Genomic DNA, 18,723 nt, shown 5'->3' with positions numbered 1-18,723 from the left:
TCCCCAGCCAAGCGGGTCTCTTGGGTGATTCTGGACACTCGCTGAGTAGACCCCATCACGACAGCTCAGTACCCACAGCCTGACTTTATCTTACAGCCAAGAAACTGGAAACACCTACGTGATAGGACCTGCAGCTCCTAAGGTGAGTGCGTGAATGCGAAGGTCAATTCTCCAGGAATGGAATCAAATACCAGTTCTCCCAGAGCCAAGTCAGTCAGCAGAACGGGTGTGACTTAATCCCTGGACCTCTACGCGGGAGATAGTTTTAGCCCATCCCTAAATACTACAGACGTTACTCATTTCTGAGCAAGAGCAGAACAAGAGAAGCCCGGACTAAACCAGAAGAAGCCGGTCAGCGTGGCTCGAGATGAGTAGCAGGTGGCGCAGCCAATGAGAAAGGAGACTACTTCCCGCAGCCCCGAGGTGCCCGCAGGGACTTAGCCCTGGAAGTCACGGGCTCATCTGCCTCGCGCTGCGCTCCTGCAAACTTAAAAGGAGAGTTCCAAAGACTAAGGTAGGTAAACAGCAGAGGATAACTGTATTTGTTACGACCCCACAACCCTCTTTCTCGCGGTATTTTGCCGCTGGAAAACGACTGCCGAAGAACCTCTTCTGATTGCAGACTGCTGTGACATTGAAGCCTGCGCATCACCCGAGAAACGGGGACGAAAGTCAGTGCCGTTACCTGAGTGTGTAAAAGCTGTGTCAAAGCTTTGCTCTACCAACTAGAGGACCTCCTTGTTATGAGTAGACAAACTAGTCCAAGTCAGTGCTGAGAGCAGCACCTGGCACAGAGCAAGAATTCAATAAAGATTGTCATTACTGTTTACGTGCGTTCATGCTTTTCCACTAAGAAATTATTGTATTGTGTGTTTGTGTTTACATACATCTCACCTTACACATCATAAACTCTGAGCCAGAGGAGGCTGCAGCTTATTTATGTCATGCAACTTCAGAGCTGTGCTGGGCTCCATTAAAGATTGTGGTTTAAATGTAAAATTATTCACCTTCAGAAACTAAACATGCAGGTGTGTGTCACCTTGAAAAAGCGAAAGAAAAGAAAAAAATGTGGAAAAAAGAAAGAGATCTGAGTTTTCTCTGTCCTCTTACTTTCTCGTCCCTGGCTTTTCATAGTGCCTCTTCTTTTGCTGCTGTTATATTTCCTTTGCTGCAAACTGGTTTCATTTGAGCCCCAGTGACCCTAGTTGCCTGCACAGTTAAAGCTTAATCTATTTTGATGTCTGCTCATATCACAGAGGATACCTCTGTGACATAGATCCAAGAAAAGATACATGAGCAGATTTGAGAATGCTGAACTGTCACTTCCAGAAAATGCATCTTGACATATAGTGAATCAGTAATAATAATAATAGTAATAACAACAACTGTTGCCATTTGCTGAACCAAACGGTGTGCCAAACACTTTCATATATTATCTCATTTAACCGCCCCCCAACAAAGTGTGTGTTCTGTTATTTCCATTTTATCAGGTAAAGAAACTAAAGGTACATACAGAAAAGTCACAAGAAGCCACTTGTTTAAGGTCACCATCAATAAAGTGTTGAGATTCAAACCCAAGCCCTTTACTCTCTGAAGCTCATTCAAGTACTGTTTAAGTCTGTAACAGCCTCTGGCCACCCAGCCCAGCTCTGAAGCACAAACTCCACAGTACTGGTTCTCCATAGAGAAGAGTGTATTTGCCTCCCATGTCCCTGTCTTTGTCATTCCCATAACACAGCATGACAACCCAGCATATTTCAGCTTCTACAAAAGACCCCCCAGATTCCTCCTTTCTCCTGATCCCCATAATTGCCATACTTAACACATGTGATCACCTCTGGTTTGTAATTTACTCCTAAAAAGATCTGTGCCCATTTTCTTTCCTGATGGAACAAAGGTATTGCCCCAGGTCGCTGAAGCAAAGGATTTATTGATTAGCTTCCATCAATATTCAGCCTCTGTTTGGGAAGATTAGACTTGGACTCTTGGTTTGAGGTAGCCCTGCTCCTCCCTCACCTTGCTCCTCCTCCTACAATGTATAACTAGAGCTTGGACATTCAGGCAGGGGCTGTCACTACACACTCAACACGGGACCTGGAATTAAGAGGAGGACTCCAGCCCAGTACAATGACAGAAGATAAGGTAAAGCAGCACCTTATCTTTGAATAAGGTTCTCTTTGAATCTGTCTTTGAGGAAATGAATAGGAGAATCTGTTCAAGTCAGTAAGAGGGTTTGGGGATGCTGGGTGAAGCTACCACAGATCAAGGCTATTTCCCTTTATTTGGCCAACTGATCATTAATTTGACCGCTTTAAAAAAGCAAACAAACAGTTTCTTATTCAATCACTGGGGTTTTAAGGACATTGCTGTTTTCTGACTAGTCCGCATAACTTTTTTCAAGTAATTCTGCATAACCACCTTGCTGAAGGAATGTGACTCTCCCCACACAGGATAGATTCACCTGAATACAACCATAAAAACTGATCTAGAATTTTCAAAAATGTCAGTGCATGAAAGACCAAAGAAGTGGAAGGACTGTTTAGGTTAAAAGAGACTAAGAAGAACGGACAATGAAATGTGACATGTGACCTTAGGTCATGGAAGAAGAAAACAGCTGTGTGGGACAAATGGGGATAGCTGGAAATTTTCGAATATGAACTCTACCTTAGTTAATATGAACATGTCAATAGTACATTCTTGGAGGTGATAATAGTGTTGCAATCATGTAGGAAGGTGGCTTTGTTTTTAGTACTCGTTGAAATATTTAGTAATGAGATGACAGAAATAACTGCAGCTTATTTTTAAATAGTTCAGACGTGCACACGCACACACACAGTGAGAGTTAAATGAATGTAAATGTTAACCACTGGTGAATATAGGTGAAGACTATGGCGTGTTAACTGCATTACTAGTTCATCTTCTCTGTAGATATGATGCTTTTCACAATAAAAAAAATTTAAGGGATGTACACTCTTGATTCCTTATAAGTTTGCCCCGACCAAACCCATCCACCCTGTACAGTCATACAGCTGATAAACCTGTGTCTGTGTTAGAGTAGGACCTTTAAGCTCTGACCTGATCACTCTTGCTCTGCTGAGCAGTCCTGCCTGTCAGTGAGTGGCACGGTTTGGAGCAGGAGTTCTGGAGTCAGCCAGGTTCAGATCGGGTGTTAGCAGATCTGCCTCCCTGCTGTGAGACCTGGGTTAAGTTATTCAATTGAGCTTTTGGTTTTATATACTATGATAAAATAAGAACATATTGGGATATAATATGCCCTATTCAGGGATTGTCCTAGTACTTTAGTTTTGAGAATAATTAAATGATAGTAGTAGAAAGGCACCTTAAATGACAGTTTTTTAATGATAATAATTGTCTATGTAATGTGAGTTTAAAGAATAGTTAGCATTCATTATTTTATTGGTGTTATAGCCCACGATAAAGCTAAGGTAATTGGAACTTTAAAGATCATATAAAGATTAATATTCAATTAATAACTATGTAGATGGAATGTATTTTGGGCAAAAATCATGAAGGTTGTATTTAAATAATTAAAATTTGGATGATATTTGCAAAGGGGAAGGTAATGTGCCTCACATAGAGTCAGGCATAAAGCAGATGCTCAGGGTTCATTTAGAAGTATAATTAAATTCCCTTAGGGGATTATCAATTAGATTGTAGGACTCTCCTTGAGAACCAAGGAATTGCCTAATAACAGACCCCACAAAGAATGAGAACCTATTTGAAGAACAATGTTTTCAGCCTCATGAATCCACCCAGTGTTTGAAATGGGTAGGATAATCACCGGACTGTGAGTCAGGAGCCCTAGGGTGCAGCTCTGGATGTGCCCTGACTGTGCATAGAACTCACATGAGGGGTGTGGCCTGGAACTTCAGTTTCTTCAGCAGAACTGGGAGAACAGATAAAAATCCATTGCTCTCTATGCTCTTTTTCAGCCTGAATATTCTGTAGCTTGAGAAGCCCCTGGGCTTTTCCAAAGTTGGGTGCAAGATCACTTTGGCTTTGGCTTTTAGAAGCATGTAGTTTAGAGGAAAGTGCATAAAATTGTGTTCCCTACATAGTGAATCTACTGTTGCTGGAAAATCTACTCTTTTGCTTAGCAGTGAGAGTTAAGAACCTCAGCTCAGAGTCCCATAGTAGGGTGTCTGTCACACTCGAACAGTGTGGTGGGAGGCATGCCCCTTACTCTTCCCTGACCCTATTTTCCACAGCTTTAAATTGGGAATAATTCAACAGATTTATAGTATTATTGTGAAGATTATTGGTAATATATAAAAAGTTAGCACATGATTATGTGGCAAAAGCAATTAATGAGATGATAATGTAATTAAAGATGCACTTGTTTCTTTAAAGAAAGACCAAATTGTTTTTCTTTAGTTTTTACAGTAATCCTATGCATTAACTATTATTATATGTGGTTCATACTCAAAGAAACTGAGGCTCAGGGTGATAGAAGCCAGTTAGCACTCTTTTTTAGTTTTTTTTTGGGGGGGGCACGTTTGAACTCAGGGGCAATCAACCACTGAGCCACATCCCCAGCCCTATTTTGTACTTTATTTAGAGGCAGGGTCTCACTGAGTTGTTTAGCGCCTTACCATTGCTGAGAACTCACGATCCTCCTGCTTCAGCCTCCTATGCCACTGGGATTACAGGCATGTGCCACCACATCTGGCTCTTTTTTAATTTTATGAAATCCACATCTACTTTTTTTTTCTGGACAGACACCATCTGACTTCTAAGCTACAAAACACATACCATGTTTTGTTTTATGTTATGGTTCAGCTTCTTGCTTAATTTAACCTTCCACATTTATCCTGCAGTATATTTTACCTGGATATGGGACCTTGTTTCTCTAACTTAAAATTATTGAGCTCTAAGTTAAAGGTCAGCTTTTAGAAGTTCCAGCTGAATATCTTGTAGTCTATGAAGAACTTTAGAGAAAAAGACTTGAAGATCTTCTGCCACTAGGTTGTGGCCTTTATACAGCTAGCCCTTTCCATATACACTTGCTCATACTTGAAATTATATCACCAATTCCTTATACAGGGTTATTAAGATAACAGATTCTGGATGGAGTAAGTTCCTCTCTAAGTTCTCATTATTTTCTTTTTATGTACATATCCTGTCAAACTCTGAACATCAGAGTGAATGGATAAAGGCTGATGGGGCTTTTTCAGACTTAGTAGTTTTCAGAAAAATTTCCCTCTCATAAGCAAAACTTTCTTGGACTAAGTCTAGTGTCAGGTCACATAGAAGGCAAAATGTACTTTGCACATGTGATTAAGGTTACAGACCTTAAGATGGTGAGATTTTCCTGGATTGTCCAGATAGATCAAATCTAATCCCATGCATTCTTAAAAGGGAAGAACTTTCCTGACTGTTTTCAGCATCAGAGCGATGCAACATGAAAACTGGACCTGCCATTGCTGGTTGTGAAGATGGAGGAAGGCCACCATTAGCCAAAAGACTATGGTGGTCTCTGCAGCTGAGAATGGCCCTCAGCTCACAGCCAGGATGAAAACTATACAGCTCAGTCCTACAACCATGAGGAACTGAATTCTACCATCAACCCACATTTTCTTCTACAACCTCCAGAAGGAACATAGCCTGCTAACACCTTGATTTTAATCTGCTGAGATGCGTACCGGACTGCTGACCTACAGAACTGTAAGATAAATAAGTTTGTGCTGTTTAAACCACTGAGTTGGTGGTAATTTGTTAGAGCAGCAATAGAAATCACAAGGAGTACATGAGATAACCCACCCAGAGCAGTAAGCAGGCATGCAGTAAACACGGATACTCAGCATTAGACACGGAAGCTGTGTCTGCACTGTGCCTCACACCATGCTGTCCAGACTGGAGTGATGGAACATGACAGAGGGAGGCTGAAACCCTTCCCAGGCCCCCGGCGCCCTCACTGCTGTGATAACTAGTAGTCTGGAGGGGAAAAGAATTTGAGGAGAAAACACCAAGCAAGTCAATGGTACCCTATCTTAGCTTTGTCTATCTGGCCACTGGGTTCTAGATGTATAGTTACATTTTAGCAGATAGTCAAAGTTTTTCATAATCCTGTTACCATATAGTGTGTGTTCATGCCCATACTTTAGATATAATATGTACTAGTTATTTCTAATAAACATAGTATATATAATATGGTATGTGTATATATTATATTATATTATAATCATATATTTTGGGTCAGCTTTGAAATATTTCAGAGAAGGAAGTTGTTGGGAGGGAAAGTCTACAGAGATGACACCTACAATTAGTGAAAAGAAAGGGAATTTTGTAAACCTGCAGATTCCCAACCCCAATTTAAGATTCCAATCCAGCAGAAAGTCTGGGTAAGTCTCTGGAAGCTACATACATAACAAGCTCTCTAAGTAGGGGTCTGGTTTTAGAGCCAACAGACTCCATAACTTTTTCAGCTTTATCGGGAAATCAAGGTCCTGGTTACTAAGCTATACTTCATGCCTGAGTGGGGAGATTTATAATCATCCTACAATTTAGACAAAACCAAAGCTCCTATTGAGGAAGTGGGTTGAGTCATATATCACTGAAGTAAAAAACTGGAAACTGGAATTCATGATTCATTCCTTCATCCAACAATGTGCCTATTATAACCCATGCTTTTTATTTAAAAATTTAAATTATATAATTAAATATATCAAATATTTTCTCTATAAAATATCTAATAATATAAATAAAAGAACATGTAACATTCCTTCTCAAAGATTATCATCTTATTCTTCAAGAAAATATTCTATGCAACATTCACAAATCAAAGAATATTCATGTTTAAGGTTTTTATAAAAACATTCATATGATCAACAACTTCTTTTACTACTTAAAAATAAATTATTGCATACAATCACTTTATTTATTTATTATTTAATGGTACTGAGTGCTGAACCCAGGAGCTTTCTACTATTGAGCTACATCCCAGCCCTTTATATTCTTTATTTTTGAGACAGGATCCTGCTAAGTAGCTATGGCTGCTTTCAAACTTGTGATCCTCCTGCCTCAGCCTCCCAAGTAGCTGTGATTACAGATGTGCACCACCATGCCTTACTATTTACTAACATTTTAAAGGATTTTTACATTTATATTCTTTTTGACTGCTATGCAATATATTGTATGTATCTGACATATGTACCAGGATGTATCTGAATCTATTTGACATTTGTCATTGAAAAACATCAAAATTCTTTCTACAATTTTTCCATTACCCACAAATGTGAATCTGCATGTATCATATAATTTTCCTATAGTTGGTTAGATATATAATTATAGGTTGATGGAGATGAAAATGCTCTGTAATAGCTTCATGGAGTTGGCCCCTGGCTCTAGGCTCAATTAGATGCAAATCCTTTAAGGTAGATCACAGTGAGGCTAGTTGATGCCTCTTACATGAGTGCTGAAGTGTTTCTGTAACATGGCAGTGTCCAGAGAGCTCCCTGTCCTTTCATTGTATGTAACTTCTCCCAACAACATAAATGTTTCCATCTTGGCAATTTTTTTTTCTTCAGCAGAATTCTAGTTCTCAGTTCAGATTCTGAATTCTAAAAAATATATATGTAAGGAAAAAGATGTTTGGTTCCTCCCCTGGGAAAAGCCATTCCAAACCTTTTTCAGTTCTAGAAGTGTAAGAAAAGTGAATGGTTTTCACATTCTCCTGTGAATAACCCCTACCCTGCCAAAGGGCATAGTGGATACCGAGGGGAAAGAACCAGCCTGTGGATCCGTTGAGAAGCCCACACTGCAGCCTGATGGGATGATGAGGAGCTGAAACTGCCTGCTGTTTCCCAACTCTGTGTTTCATCCCACAGATCACTGGAACTTTGATTTTTGCTGTCTTCACTGCTGCCCTGAGTTCCTTCCAGTTTGGGTATGACATTGGTGTGATCAATGCACCTCAAGAGGCAAGTGAAACATACACAAGTTCTTTGGGGGGCATGTCCTATGAGTTCCCCATGTCCAGAGAGTATCACATATTCCCCATGTATAAGATAAAGAGTGTCCACGTGGTAGACACGGGGTAATCCTGGCCTGCCAAGTACAATGTGCATGGTTCCAAAGCTGATAAGTTGGCCTTGACTCTCCAGTTAACAATCCTCCCAGAAAGAGTGAAACTAATTCTTGATCTCTGGCTCTGCTAATCGCTGAGCTCATAGAAATCTCTAACTAGAGTACCACATGCTCAGGATGTTTTTTGAAAAAGAGTTTATTGAAGCATTCTTCAGAGCTCTCATCCATACATGAATGAAAAATGCCAGAGAATAACGAAAACAGCAGAAGGCTATGTTTCACTCAGTGAACCTTTATTGGACACTTACTGCAACAGGTACTTCAACTATCCCCAATGAAGCCTCCCAACAACTTTATTAGGCCTGTTGCCAGGCCAGATTATAAACTTTAGGAACCCTAACACTAAAAAGGTTACAGTCCTTTCCTTCCTGCCTGCCTCCCATGGGTTATTCAACATAAAATAATACAAAATTTTAGAACCAGAGTGAAAAAATCCAATAAAGTTTAGATTTTCTCCATGATGAGTATTTTCCTGGTAACTAAAAATGTATATCAGGTAATTTCTACCATTGTTCTCATTATTTTTTTACATCTCTACTCAGTTATCTAGAGAATATAAGAAAATGAGATTTTATCCTCTCAAGGTCCCATAGCCTACAAAGGGGGGCAAGGAGGGGACCAGAACTTCATCCCCCTCTGTCACTATTGTCAAGCACAATAGTTGACATACAGAAGGTGCTCAAAAAAGTGTTAATGAATAATGGAGAGGGAGGGAGGGAGGAAGAGAGAGAGAGAGAGAGAGGGAGCACACCTGGGAGAGGGTGGTATAAGGTGGAGTTATGAAAATTGAACATCATGTGAATCCACCATGTTTCATCTGCTTCTCTTACAGCACAGAACTTCAAGAAAAATTCGACACTACAAGTTGTGAATGTGTGTAATGTATAGGGTACAATCCATTACCTGAAAAGAGCTTCTCCTTTGGCCAAAAGATGTGTCCCCATTAGGGGATGTGGCTCAGTGGTTAAGTGCCCCTGGGCTCAATCCCCAGTACCAAAACAAACAAACAAAAAACAAGATGTGTCCCCATTAGGTACCACATCCCATCATGAGTATGGCAGCCTCACTATGGCTAAGATCCAGGGAATAATACCGGGGTCAACAGACGGGGCTTATATCTTTTTTTCTTTCTTTCTTTTTTAAAAAAATTGTTTTAGTTGTAGTTGGACACAATACTTTTATTTTATTTTTATGTGGCACTGAGGACCGAACCCAGCGCCCTGCATGTGCTAGGCGATCCCTCTACAACTTAGCCCCAGACCCAGCCCCTCATATCTTTTTTTCTTGGGTGATAACAAGTGTCAATTTAGGAAGTTTTCTAAAATTCAGTTCCACATTACCATGACTTCAAAAGAGAAATTGGTAGAACTTCTATTTTTATGGAAGACCTTTTTACATCTTATTTAACCATCCTCTCCAGTCTTAGAATGAATATTAGGCTAAGATCTCCCATCTCTCAATCTCCCATCTCTCTGACTCTCCTAAGTCAGAGCTGAAAAACAGGGACCATTATTATTTTTTTTTAACATTTTTTTAGCTGTCAACGAATGTTTAGCTTATTTATTTATATGTGGTGCTGAGAATTGAATCCAGTGCCCTCACACATGCTAGGCAAGTGCTCCACCACTGAGCCACAACCCCAGCCTGAAAACAGGGACCCTTCTAATTTATCAGATTAGTGCCTTCTTGACAAACCCCTCTGTGTTTAGAGATCTGCTTAAACACCATTAATAATAATGGGCATTTAGGTCCTCTATTTCTTCATTAGCTGAATGATATTTGGAATGTATTTTAAAGTCATATTTTTATAATTCTAAAGCTACAGATACCTAGCACAGAAAATATATGAAAAAAACATCCATAATTCTATGTTATAGAGCAAACTGCTAAGAACATTCTGAATATTTCCTTCCAGACTTTTTTTTTTTTAAATGGCATGTTATCCATGTAAGGCAGCCATCTAGTGATTCTCTCCTTCACTCAAGTGGCTTTACCAAACAGGACTTTCCTTATAACTGGTAATACAGAGCAACTACATTCCAGGAACTGTCAGAGAGGACCCCCAGCTCACTATGGCTGAATAGTGATCTAATCAGCAAGAAAAATGACATGGGAGAAAGATGACCTGAAGGATATATTTCTACATGATTTTTCTTTGGTATCATATTTGTCTCTACCAAAGCACATTATAAAATATGCCTCTGTAAAATTTAGTTTTGAACATCGTTCCTTCTGTTACACACTGAACTCTATGAGGACCCACAGGACAAACTTTCTTCAGTCATTGTACCTTCTCAGGGCCCACTAGGATATGTTTTTCTTTGTAATTCATCAATCATATACCTGATTGTTTTCCTCTGCACTGACCACCTAGAAGTTAACTGCTAAATTTATAACTCAATTCTCCCAAGGATACAATACCTAGTGTTTTAATTTTGTGTAGTACCAACTTTATTTTTGACCCTCATCTTATCTTCCCTAATCATTTTTCTTTTATGTTTCTATTTCAGTATTTAAGTTAATTTAAATCCTGCTGTGCAGAAGTAATTCTGGTGTAAACACATCTTTTAACTTGAAGAATATTTTCAATATTTAAAGAGTTGCCAGAATTTAAAACCTGAAATGTTTAATATAAAAAAAACTAGAATTCTGGTTTCAGTTAAAAAAATTAAAGGTCATCCAACACTAGTCTAACCTTTTAGCTTCCTCCTTTAGGTGGAGGAAATGCTACCATTCCACAAGCCCACACTCCTTATTCTAGCCCCGGGGTGGGGGGTGAGGGAGGTGGGGGGGGGTGGATATGCACTTCAGGACTCTAGTCACCAGGTACCATGCCTCCTTCACTCATCTATCTGTCCCTGCCTGGTTCCTGGTGGCCTCTGTTTTATAAGATATGATCAACGTAAATACATCTATCCATGTTTATTAATGGAATGGTCCTGTTTAAATACCTAACAAACATTTTAATGAAAAAAATCAAAGTATATAGAATGTTCAATATATTGAATTAACTTTTCTTTATTTTATTTTCTCAGATAATAATATCCCATTATAGACATGTCTTGGGGATTCCACTGGATGACCGAAAGGCTATCAACAACTATGCTGTCAACAGCACAGAGGCACTGCCCACAGTCACATACCCAGGGAACCTAGTACCAGCTGGGGAAGAGGCTATGGCATCTGCTGGCCTAATCACCATGCTCTGGTCCCTGTCTGTGTCCAGCTTTGCAGTTGGTGGAATGATTGCATCATTTTTTGGTGGATGGCTTGGGGACAAGCTTGGAAGGTGGGCATAAATTCATAAATATGTAAAAATGCAAAAATTTTAGTATCTTGGAGGTGTTAGAATTTTTTTTTTGAAAGATGCCATCTTTCTTTTTATGGAGTAGTTTTAGAGTTGTTTTCTCAACTCATAAACATATGAAGCAGGTCAGTGTTAGACCAAATCAGCAGACAATGTTCCTGCAAGTTTCTAGTTAATTATGTAGTCAAAATAGCAAAAGTGAATTTATTGTGTATTTCTAGATAACTACTTTGATACTTTGGCTTTGTAAGTTATAGAACATACTAGAAAACCATTGCATAATGGTTACCTCTGGAACTTAGAAGAAGAGCTTAAATTGGATTTTTTTTTTTAAAACTGGGAATTGAATCCAGGTGGTGGTTAATCACTGAGCCATACTCTCAGCACCCCCAGTCTCCCTGTCTCCCTTTCAAATTTTGAGACAGGGTCTTGATAAGTTGCTTAGGGCTTCACTCAGTTGCTGCAGCTGGCCTTGAACTTGCCATCTCTTTGCCACCGCCTCCCAAGTCTTTGGGATTACAGGCACGAATCACCATGTCCATCCTAGATAGGAATCTTTAAACTGGGAGTCCATTGTATGCTTCACCAAATCATATCGTTTCTCAAACATCAGTTTTTTCATTTGTAAATTAGAACTTGGCTTTTGGTTTAGTCAAGTCCTAAGGTCAAGTCAACATTCCCGATTCCCAGTAACCCTGTGTACTTGGCATGCGTTTCTAGCTGCTGCTTTGGCTACTGCTCTCAAAATCTGGACCCGAGTGAAGCAAGATGAAACATTTCTCAATTCTGGCTTCTATTAGACATTTTGCATGGAAAATATCTGTGAAACTCCTTTACCCTCAAGCTGCACTGAGACAGAGGATATACTATATATAGCTGCTGGGGTTTTCCTACCATATAGGAAGGAAATAAGATTAGAAAATCAAATGATATTTCTTTAGCTTTATTTCCTGCTCTTTGAGCCCATATTTTGTGTATTAATTATCTTTTATTCTTATAATAAAAATAATACACAGATCAGGAGGCTGAGGCAGGAGGATCACAAGTTTAAAGCCAGCCTCAGCAAATTAGTGAGGCCCTAAGCAACTTAGCAAGACCCTGTTTCTAAATAAAAATATTTTTTAAAGGGCTGGGAATGTAGCTCGAGTATCCTTAGGTCAATCTCCAATACCAAAATAATAATAAAAATAACAATAATAATAATAATAATACATGCCAAATTTGGAAAATTTTGGATGTGCAAAAACTTCTAAAGGTATAAATAAAAATATATATAACTAACTTAATAATTCTGAATTACAAATTATTTAGTATTTCCAATTTTGCTACTATAAATTAGAGTCTTTAGTTTTCTGGTTATATAATTGTGATGATTTCTTCCTCTTACACTAGAATTTTATATAATAACACTGTAAGACATTTTCTCAAGTAAAAGGCATCATGGTAACTCAAGTTTTATTACTTAAATTGGAGTCTCCTTCAATTTCTTACATTTTTACCAATATACTGGTATTTGGTTGAAAACAGATTATGTATACAACAGAATAAATAAATTGCCTTTCATCATTTAAAAAATGTTAAAAATTAGCCGGGGCACAGTGGCACATGCCTGTAATCCCAGGGATTTGGGAGGTTTCTGCAAAGAGGATTATAAATTCAAGGCCAACCTCAGTAACTTAGTGAGGCCTTGTCTCAAAAGAAAAAATAGAAGATAAAAAGGTCTGGGGATGTAGCTCAAATGATAAGACCCCTGGGTTCAATTCCCAATACCACACACACACACACAAAAGTAAGAGTCATTTCAAATTGCATCAGATTGGCTTAAACAGTAAATGGAGAATTTTCTAGATTATTTATAAGTCAAATCAAACTGAGAAAAATTAAATTTTAAAATATGAACAAATCAATTGGAGCTACTTCCCATTCCTAAAGGAAAAATTAAACCCTTCCTATATTCAGAGATGAGATTCTCACAGGCCTAGTGACTTACCCTGAAACATGTAACCAGTGGCCTAGCAATAAAGCCAGGATGCATATCCTCTGAAGCCAAGATTTAGCATCAACAACAGTCATAACCATATCAAATGACCATTTATTAAATAACCTATTATAAGGAAATTGAAACTTCTTCCAGCACAATAAAAAAATCATCTTCCTTGAAAAACAGCCATAAATCTCATAAATTCAACTTAAAAATTAAGATAAAAGAGTTCAGTATCTCTTGTGAAAGTTTTTTTTTTTTTTCTGGAGAAAATCACTGAGAAATGACATGAATAAAAGTGTTTCTAGGATGATTTCTCTATTAGTTAAAAGTAAGTAAATAAAAATGTATTCCTTCCATTATAGCTTTAAAAAAAAGTCTTTCCCTGAAACTGTGTAGTAGTCAATAGACCAACATTTTATAGACTGGGTTTGCAAGGTCAATTTTCCCAAACACTGTGCACTTACCTTTTAAGTAGGAGAAAAGTGTGTTGGGCAAGACATGGTCTATGCAATTCACACTATCACAGTCAAGGGAGGCATACACAGCAAACAGAACTCATAGGGCAGGGGGGATAGCTCCAAGGTAGAGTGTTTGCTATGTCAGGAGCCTGGGCTCAGTTCCTAGCATCACACACACACAAAGGAATTTATTAAATTGCAGCATCATTAACCCTTGGTGTTGCACAGATCAGGTTCAGCTCTGTCACTTAATATTAGTATGAAAATGACCAAGTTGCTTAGGTTCTCTAAGACCGTTTTCTACCATCTGCAACATGGGATGGGGGAATATATACCTACTTCATGGCATTATTATGAGGATTAAATGAGAAGGAATATAAAAGATTTGGCCCAATGCCTCGCATATAGTCAGCAGACAACAAATGTGGCCTTATTTTGATGATGATAATAAAGACAATTATGACAATACAAGAATGATGATGATGATGACATTCATAAGAATGAAACCAACACTAACAGGGGTATTCAGAGCAGGAGCTTAAAAAAAATGCACTTAGGAAGAACTAAGTTTCTTTCTCTCTGGTTCAATTACTGCATGTATTTTTGTGATTTTCATATGATTATTTTTGAAATTATTTTCATTTATTTTTGGCCATTTCTCACATCTGAATAGAAATTAAAAATCATTTATATTGTATTTTGTGTTCCAGCAACCACTGTTTGCAGTAAGGAAGAGAAACAGTCTAGTATCAAAAATCTTCTCAGGACTTTATTGGTTTTACTTTTTGTCTTTTTTCCCTCCTAACAGAATGAACTATAAGCTAGCTGCTAATAATTTCTTAGGGTTAATTGGTGAATTTGCATGCTCTCTGTCCTTGTGAAAAGAAAAATCATTTCACTGTAGTCTAGCAGAGAAAAAAACACCCTTTAACTATTTTTCTACGTGGCAGCTCAGGGACTGGCAAGTTCTTTTTAACTGTTCCCTATCTTTGGATAGTTAATAATTTCCTTATATTAATTTCCTATTGCTGTTGTAATTAATTACCACCAACTTGATGACTTAAAACAACACAAAATAATTTTCTTACAGTTTTGGAGGTCAGAAGTCCAAAATCAGTTTCACTTGGCTAAAGTCGTGATATCAATTGGGCTGGTTTCTTCTGGAGGCTCAGAGAGGAGAGAATTTCTTCCTCTCCTTTTTCCAGTTTGCAGTGGCCCCTTCCTCCACCTTAGAAGTGCATCAATTCAATCTCCACTTCTATCACATCATCTTCTCTTCTGCCTTCCTCTTATGAGGTCACTTGTGATTACATTGTTGGGTTCACCTGGATAATCAGACACTCTCCCTATGTCAAGAAACATCATCACATTTGCAAAATCCCTTTTGCCACATAAGGTATCATTTACAGAATCTGAGGATTGAGACTTGAACTCTTGAGGGACATTATTCAGCCTATCACATAGTTGTTGGGAAATCATTTCACTATGAGATTTTAAAGTTTTACTCTCTAGAAAATAATGTGTTTAGTGTTAAAGATATTTGCTTAGAAAAGGCCAACCTATCGGAGTTTGAAACAATGAAATAGAATACAGCAAGGTGCTTACATATCTTCATGGCAAAAACATTTTTATACTGACCAGTCAGATTCTTTTATTTACTTTGGCTATTTAACTTTTAACAAGGTTTATGTGCGATTTTTGTATGATTATTTTTGAAAGTGATGTTTTCGTTGCCATTGTCAGCTTTGTAACACATTTGACCTTGGTTGACATTAATTCATGGATTCTGGAAACATGCTAGCGTACAGTGTTAAAATGAGGATAATTATAATTATAATTATGATAAGCTTTAAAAAGTATGTTGTAGTTATCCAAATAATTTATACTAAAGGAAATTTGACTTTGAAAGTTCCTCTTCAATCTACATCAACTGAAACCTTTACATTGAAAGAAAACAAAAAGAAAGAAACAAGTTATAGATTATAACCACAAAATTGAATTCATCTATCACCAGATGATTATTCCTTAAAACAATCAATTTCTGGAAAACTTAGTTAACTGTTTGGAAAAGTGTCAGAAGTATTATCTTAAATCAAACTAGTCACCATTGTGAGTGAATCATCTCTATCAAAATATGGAGATTAAGTGTATAAAACCCAGGTTGTCTCATCATAAATATTACTTTTGTTAACACGTTGGTCCACAGATGAGTCAAAGTAACAATACTGGTTTAAGATTTCTGAACTAGCATTTATGGCAAAATTAAAATAATTGAACTTAGGTAAAAAAAAAAAAGCTCAACAAGCTCTGGAAGCCAATAACTTTATTAAGTTTTGATGCCTAATTTGTAATTCTGGCTTTATGAAATTTCAGAATCAAGGCCTTGATGGTAGCAAACATTCTCTCATTAGCTGGAGCTCTTTTGATGGGGTTTTCCAAATTGGGACCATCTCATATTCTTATAATTGCAGGAAGAAGCATATCAGGACTCTACTGTGGTAAGTGACAAAAACACATATATACATCTTTTCTGAAAATCACTCTGCAGCACATGTGTTAACTTTCAGGGACATTTTTGAGCTTAGGGTTAAGTCACAGAGGGAAAGACAATTGCATAAAATTAGGTCCTGAGTTGGGAGTTTTGGACCAGTAAATGGGAATTGTGATGCTATCTTAGGATCCTGTACACCGCAATAGCAGCATCTTTAGTTGTCTGATTTCAGACAAATTATTTAACTCTGACTCTTAGTTCCTTCATCTGTGAAATGAAGAGAATGAAAGTTTCTACCCTACAGGGTAATTGTTAGAATACATGTAAAACACTAATCATGGAATCTGATATACAAAAACTGCTGTTATTACTTTTGTGGTGCAGTAAACAGTGGAAGACTGCTGCACTCAGACCCCCAGTGCTGACCTGTGGTCTACCTGGCTGTCTCTGTTTCTCATACCTGACCAGACCTAGACACCTGTACCCATCTTTTTAACCATACACCCCAGCCCTGTCTGATCCCAAGCATGGCTGAGTGAAGCATTAAAGAGGTGGTGTCTGTAGGGAGAGAGAATCAGGCAAAAGCAGCAGCAAAGTTCATAAATCTCCTCCCAGGAAATTCATGTCTGAATATGGGAATCACTAGTTTTTGGATACAGCTTTTCAAATGTCCAGAAGCAACAAATTAGCAGAGATTTGAACAAAGGCAGGAACATTCACTCACTAAAACAGACAAATATTTAATTTCCCAAGGCCAGTGGATCCTTAATTCTGATGGTTCTGGGCTGATGTTTTAACCTATTCTCACAAACTGGAGTTGCCCTTCAATGCACTAATACCAAGCGGGGCAGGGAAGGAATGATGAGGGCACAGAATTTGTATGTAAAGTATTTCTAATATTCTGACTGTTAAAGTTGCTAAAATTTATAGGAAATATAATTTGACTTCAGATTCATATGATTTCAGACTTGTGAAGTTAGCTGTATCATTTTGATTTTGAGATATAGTATTAGATATTATGGAAAGATAGTACAACCTCAAATGTTTTTTTTTTTCCTTATTGAAGCTGAATAGGCAGCATGTTATAATCACATGTAAAATTCTCCAGAAGTTCAGATGCCATATCAGATATTCAAATATTCACTGGAGATATTAAGAATTTGGAGCATTAAATATGCACATTGAAAATAGTTGCCAAAGCATCTTTCACACAGAGACCATCCACTTCCATTTGATAATCAGTAGGCAACCTCTAAGAGATTGCCTTCTGACAGATCTTAATTTTTAAGAAAATGCCAAACACTGCAATCAGCCAATGGCTGGATGGGTATGCCACCTTTTCAACATGACTGATCAAATTTTTCATATTCCTTTACAGCACAAAAGTCTTTTTTCAAATAAAATCTTTTCTGAAGCCTAATACGTAGAGGGAATAAAGGAGCTGGGTTGCGCTGACAACTGGGGGAAGAGTCCTTGAGTTCCTTAACTCTTCCAACTCTTCCACCTATCTCTCCACCCCAACAGGGACCTTGCCATACTTCCACATTGTGGAGATTGGTAGTTCTCATGCTAACCCTCCACACCATGGGATCTTGGCACATCATTTCTCACCTCCATTGAGAGGATGGCCTGTTGGTGTCCTAGTTTCCTTTAATTCCATGAGTCTATTAAGAATATTATTTAAACATTCTTCAGTCTCTTTTCTCAAGAGAACTTTAGGCACTATGATGTAAACTAAACATTAAGGTAGGTTTTTCTTTTTTTTTGAAAACTGAGACAACACCATGAAGAATTGCAAAATACATGACCAAGCATTTCTTTCTATCAATATTTTCAACTACCCCTTCATCATAAGGTTGTATACAACCTTCATTGATAAGGTTGTATCAACAAATTTGTTTTGCATGAATTGTGTCTTTGGCTGAAGACAAGGGCCCTTCATCCCAAGGGATGCAGGAAGGGAGTTTCAGTCTGGATACTGGGTTTACTTAGATCAAATCATTGTTATTGAGATGTTCCTGGGTGTACTTTAACATTTGTTATATTCATGTTTCATGCAGGGTTAATCTCAGGGCTGGTTCCAATGTATATTGGTGAAATTGCTCCAACCACGCTCAGGGGTGCTCTTGGCACTTTTCACCAGCTAGCCATTGTCACCGGCATTCTTATTAGTCAGGTAAAAACTCCTCATCCTCCATTTTACTTATCCTCTACTTCACCCACTTCTCCTTTCCTTTCTATTTTCATGGTAGACTAGCACAGAGGAAGATAATGATAATAATTATTATTATTGTAATTATAGGAGCAGATTAATTATTTAAGTATAACTAACAGCAGTAGTGAAAATGGTACAGAAACACAGGCATTTTAGCTCAAA

General features: G+C 37.9%; 1 protein-coding gene across 3 annotated transcripts in view; it reads left to right on the top strand.

The window, feature by feature from the left end:
* Positions 1-2,075: 2,075 nt before the first annotated feature.
* Positions 2,076-18,723, top strand: part of Slc2a2 (solute carrier family 2 member 2) — a 35,553-nt gene continuing 18,905 nt past the window's right edge. Inside the window, exons 1-6 of one of the 3 annotated variants that reach the window (XM_077794083.1) lie at positions 2,076-2,142; positions 5,380-5,685; positions 7,848-7,940; positions 11,142-11,395; positions 16,229-16,353; positions 18,407-18,522. In XM_077794083.1, coding sequence (XP_077650209.1) covers positions 5,656-5,685; positions 7,848-7,940; positions 11,142-11,395; positions 16,229-16,353; positions 18,407-18,522 — 618 coding nt within the window. In that variant the 5' untranslated portion in view covers positions 2,076-2,142; positions 5,380-5,655. Of the gene's footprint in view, positions 2,143-5,379; positions 5,686-7,847; positions 7,941-11,141; positions 11,396-16,228; positions 16,354-18,406; positions 18,523-18,723 lie in introns of those variants that run through there. The other 2 variants (XM_026394992.2, XM_026394991.2) reach the window with 2 other exon arrangements.

The sequence above is a fragment of the Urocitellus parryii genome, chromosome 2 (genome assembly GCF_045843805.1).
Source record: "Urocitellus parryii isolate mUroPar1 chromosome 2, mUroPar1.hap1, whole genome shotgun sequence".
Taxonomy (NCBI): Eukaryota; Metazoa; Chordata; class Mammalia; order Rodentia; family Sciuridae; genus Urocitellus; species Urocitellus parryii.
Note: the sequence above shows the minus strand (reverse complement) of the source record. Positions and strands in the feature narration are given on the sequence as shown.